Source organism: Triticum urartu, chromosome 2 (assembly GCF_003073215.2).
Source record: "Triticum urartu cultivar G1812 chromosome 2, Tu2.1, whole genome shotgun sequence".
NCBI classification, from domain to species: domain Eukaryota; kingdom Viridiplantae; phylum Streptophyta; class Magnoliopsida; order Poales; family Poaceae; genus Triticum; species Triticum urartu.
The window spans coordinates 733226132-733231448 of NC_053023.1; the positions used below are offsets into that span (position 1 = coordinate 733226132).

Genomic DNA, 5317 nt, shown 5'->3' on the forward strand with positions numbered 1-5317 from the left:
CTAAGCCAGGATTGACCGAAATCTAGAAACTCTAGCTATTCGCAATTTTTTTACTATTCACAAAAGGCTAGCCTCAACCATAAGTTTACAATTACCAAAATATAGGCAATATTATATCATGCAATTTCAGTTCATATACCTGAAAAGTTATTCGCATTTATGTTCAGAATTTCAAAAATATGATTAAGGAACAACAGCTAAAATTTATCGTATATACCATTGCAACAGTATAATTCTTTCTGTAACATTCTTGGTTCAAAACATATTTGAGTTTTTGAATGCTCTCATTTTGCCGGTAGAGGATAATTGATAAACACAGCAGATCACATGTTCCTAACCATGATGACCTGTTTTAAGACTCATAAGAAGAGGGCATACTAATGTACGCAACCATGTAAATAATACTCTCTCCGATCCATATTAATATACACCGATTTAGTCAGTGTCAATTAATATGGATCGGAGGGGGTAGTTCCTGATAGCAGGAAAAAGGTGATGCCAAAGATATAAAAGAAAGGCATCATTACTTGCTTCATGGTAAAAGAAAGTGTGAACATTCTTGACCAAAAGGGGGGCAACAAAATTACTCAGTTCTCATAATTAATCATTATTTGGAAGAAATACTATGCAATATTCAGACACTCTAGTTCTCTGACTTTGTTTCTTCTAGGTTGCTCGTGCGCGAGCACCGCAGGTCCTCGGAACCTTGGGAATTGTATGAGCAACACAACCACAGAAATTAGGACAAAATTTCACGTCATACATTGTCTGAAAATTGTAGTCGACCCGTGCTGGGAGAAATATGACTTGTGCCCACGCTGCTCTGAGGGTTTGTCCATTTGATACCCTCTCATCCGAATTCGAGTCGATTTCCAATCCGCTTCAGTCTCTACCAAACCGAACAAATCCTATTGGAATGTAGGATGTTTCTTGTATTGAAGATCTTTGAAAAACCAATGGCAATATGTCTATCCACCTATGCTCTATGATGATGTGACCATTCTATGGGGTATTTGGAAGAGCCGGAATGCAAGGTATCAAGGTCGTAGTTGTGGCACATTGTCACTTGCCACATTGTCGGGGATGTTGTGCCATGGTGATGGTGGTATTCCCACTCGATCTATAAAATGATCCTTGCCGCTCGGGTGGAAGGCTTCGTCTCCTCATTGTAGTATCCCACATCCATATCCTTGTGCTCATGTTGTCGTTTTCGTGTTGTTTAAGAGCTTATGTTGCTAAACCTACCCACTTAGTAGCCCACACTCATGTCCCATGTCCTATGTCCACCTTGATTGTCGACCACCAAGTCGTGTTGTCTGGAGGAGGGGCAAGATGTGTAAGACGGTGCACGAATCATCCATGGAGCGCTTGTCACCACTACGCTGGTCCCACCTAGGCTTTGTTGTGAAGCCCGACAAGCAGGTTCGCTGTCAATCAAGATTCGGGTGGTCCGGACATGTTGTCACACCTGTAAACCCGTAAGGACAGCCTAGGTTCATGGTTCCACCCGCACCTCATCTAAGAGGGCAACCGGTAAACCTAGGTTCACCCTCACTCTAATGCATGCATCTGCCTCCAACCGTTCTTGCGTGGTGTTGGGGGTGAGGCCGCTTTTGAAGAGGGAGTACTGGGCACTCGTGGTATGCTATGGCAGACGACTTGGCCGCTATAGTGGTGCGGGGAGGACTTTGAGACTAGCAATGCGAGGAGAGGTGGATGTTAAAGAAGCCAGTAGGGAGACGACATGCTTCTTCTTCAACGAGTTTATACTTTATTCCGACAACCACGCCTTTCCCTAGTCCATGATCCTTCTATTGTGGTGGTATTGCAATCGAGTAAGAAGGTGTTGATCGACCATAGGGTCGGATGGGTATGTGTTCCAATTGGACCCTGAGGGTTTTCTAGGCACCGGGCGAAGGGCTCAAGTTTGACATCTAGAATACCAACCATATATTATTAGATGCATCGCGAGACGTATTTTCATATTGTGCATATTTAGTTTTTATAGATATGAATAGTTTTCTCTACGAAACTTTGTCGTTGTTTGATTAGAAAAAAAAAACATGCACTACAAAGAAAGTAGGTTTTCAGTGTCAAACTGGCCAGTTTTGACCGCCTAGTGCTACCTTCACGGGAAGAACGATCGAGCGAGAGTGAGAGACAGTAGCCGGGAGACCCGGATCGATCCCGACACAACACCCGCCGTCCGCTAGCTAGCTCGCCATGCATGCGAGCGAGCGAGCGGAGAAAATGGCCATAAGTCCCACTGACTGACACGCGGGGACCAAGCAAAGTGAACAGACAATCCCCACAAACAGACGCGCGCGCGACGGACGGACGGCGCGCCGGAGAGGAGAGGAGAGGAGATCGACCGATGGCGAGGAAGGTGGAGGAGGAGGAGTACGAGGAGGACGAGGGGGAGTCGATCGAGCGGGTGTTCGAGGGGCAGGAGGTGCCCGACTGGAAGGAGCAGGTGACGGCGCGGGCTCTGGCGGTGAGCGCGCTGCTGGGCTTCATGTTCAGCGTCATCGTCATGAAGCTCAACCTCACCACCGGCATCATCCCCTCCCTCAACGTCTCCGCGGGGCTCCTCGGCTTCTTCCTCCTCCACTCGTGGACCAGGCTGCTCGACAAGGCCGGCATCCCCGGCGTCAAGCCCTTCACCCGCCAGGAGAACACCGTCGTCCAGACCTGCGTCGTCGCGTGCTCCGGCATCGCCTTCAGCGGTACGTAAGCACCGGCACAGCGATTGGCAATCGATCTCCATCGATCGCTGCGCCTGCGCGTGTATCCTCCATGGATGGATCGTTTGCATTCACAAGTTTTTCCCATGCATTTCTTTGGGTTACATGGAAAGAGATGCCCGTGGCAGGGGGATTTGGGAGCTACATGTTCGGGATGAGCGAGAGGATCAGCGAGCAGTCAGGGGAGGTGAGGGACGAGGACAGCATCAAGAACCCCAGCCTGGGCTGGATGATCGGCTTCCTCTTCATCGTCAGCTTCCTGGGCCTCTTCTCTGTCGTGCCCCTCAGGAAGGCATGCACGTCTCACCACAGCACTGATCTCTACAGTCAACATTTTGATTTCACAAATGTAATCCGTTAAACATGGCCAATCGTTTGGTTGATTTGGGCTTCAGATAATGATCATCGATTACAAGCTCATCTACCCGAGCGGCACGGCCACGGCGCACCTCATCAACAGCTTCCACACTCCCCAGGGCGCAAAGCTGGCCAAGTACGTATGTTGTCCGTATCTGAATTTGTACGGTCAGTGTCTGAATTTGTACCCGGCCAATTTAATTACCGGCCGGTGGTTGGACTGGACTGGACTGGATTGCTGCTGCTGCATGCAGGCTACAGGTGAAGACGCTGGGCAAGTTTTTCGCGATGAGCTTCAGCTGGGGCTTCTTCCAGTGGTTCTACACCGGCGGCAAAGACTGCGGATTCAGCTCCTTCCCCACCTTGGGCCTCGAGGCACGCAGACAAAAGTAAGTATGCTCCTTGAGAAATACTATATGTCAGCAACTTTTCACATTTCATACCTAGCTAGCTAGCCAAAGTGTGTAAATATTTCTTGTTGGATGGATTTGCAACAAAATGAATGGCCAGGTTCTACTTCGACTTCTCGGCGACGTACCTAGGTGTCGGGATGATCTGCCCCTACCTCGTCAACCTCTCCGTCCTCCTCGGAGGCATCATATCATGGGGGATCATGTGGCCTATCATCGAGCACAAGAAGGGCGACTGGTACCCCGCCGACCTCAAGCCCAGCAGCCTCCGCGGCATCGTCGGCTACCGGGTACGCACACCTCTCTTGTCCTTGTGATTTCATCGTCGTTGCGTTGCACCAAGGATTCATATGATTGATCGTGCAGGTGTTCATCTCCATCTCGCTCATCCTCGGCGACGGCCTCTACAATTTCCTCAAGGTGCTGACCCGGACCATGACGGCGCTGGTGGCGCAGGTGCGCGGGATGATGTCGGGCCCGACCCTGCCCATCAGCGAGGCCGGGGGCGACCTGACGCCGGCGGAGACGTTCGACGACCAGCGCCGCACGGAGCTCTTCATGAAGGACCAGATCCCCAACACGCTCGCGCTGAGCGCCTACGTGATCACCGCGGTGATATCCGTCATCACGGTGCCGCGCATCTTCCACCAGCTCAGGTGGTACCACGTGGCCACCTCCTACGTGATCGCGCCGGTGCTGGCCTTCTGCAACGCCTACGGCTGCGGCCTCACGGACTGGTCCCTCGCCACCACCTACGGCAAGCTGGCCATCTTCCTGGTGGGCGCCTGGGCCGGCGCGTCCAACGGCGGCATCATCGCCGGCCTCGCCGCGTGCGGGGTCATGATCGGCATCGTGTCCACGGCGTCCGACCTGACGCAGGACTTCAAGACGGGTTACATGACGCTGGCGTCGCCGCGGTCCATGTTCGTGAGCCAGGTGATCGGCACGGCCATGGGGTGCGTGATCGCGCCGTCCGTGTTCTGGCTCTTCTACAAGGCGTTCGGCGACATCGGCACGCCGGGGTCCGAGTACCCGTCGCCCAACGCGCTGGTGTACCGCAACATGGCGATCCTGGGCGTGCAGGGGCTGGGGTCGCTGCCCAAGCACTGCCTGGACCTCTGCATCGTCTTCTTCGTGGGCGCGATCGTGGTGAACCTGGCTCGGGACCTCGCGGGGCCAAACATCGCGCAGTTCATCCCGCTGCCGATGGCCATGGCCATCCCATTCTACCTGGGGCCCTACTTCGGGATCGACATGTGCATCGGGAGCCTGATCCGGTTCGTGTGGGACCACGTGGACGGCGCGAGGGCCAAGGCGTTCGCACCGCCCGTGGCGTCGGGGCTCATCTGCGGCGACGGCATCTGGACGCTGCCGCAGTCGGTGCTGGCGCTGGCCGGCGTGAGGCCGCCCATCTGCATGAAGTTCCTACCGCGCGCCACCAACATCCAGGTGGAGGCCTTCATCAAATCTCTACCGCCGCCGCCTGGCTAAGTTCACCCACCAGCTGCCTGCAGCTGACAACACACATAAATACGTATTTAGCATAGTAGTGACAGATACATTAATGTACGTACTGGTAGTAACTAGAGTGTAGGCTCGTGTTCCTCTTGCTACATTCATTCAGTAGAATCGATAGATGAGATGTTTGCATTGGAACTGGGAAGAGTAAAGTACAGTACCACATTTGGGGTGCATGCATATGCATCATGAACTATAACCTCTCTCCAGCCTAGTCTGAACCTTGGGCCTTGGGGTGTAGCTTTTTCGACTAATTCAGCTATACTGAACCTTGGGGTGATACATTTT

At 52.6% G+C, this 5317-nt stretch overlaps 1 protein-coding gene across 1 annotated transcript; it reads left to right on the plus strand.

Annotated features, from left to right (window-relative positions):
• The first annotated feature begins 2386 nt into the window (after positions 1–2386).
• On the plus strand, positions 2387–5002 carry LOC125534481 (probable metal-nicotianamine transporter YSL10). Its single transcript, XM_048697694.1, has 6 exons — positions 2387–2726; positions 2873–3036; positions 3140–3237; positions 3356–3490; positions 3612–3801; positions 3878–5002. The coding sequence occupies exons 1-6, from the start codon at positions 2516–2518 to the stop codon at positions 5000–5002; spliced, it is 1923 nt and encodes a 640-aa protein (XP_048553651.1). The 5' UTR covers positions 2387–2515.
• The last annotated feature ends 315 nt before the right edge of the window (positions 5003–5317 follow it).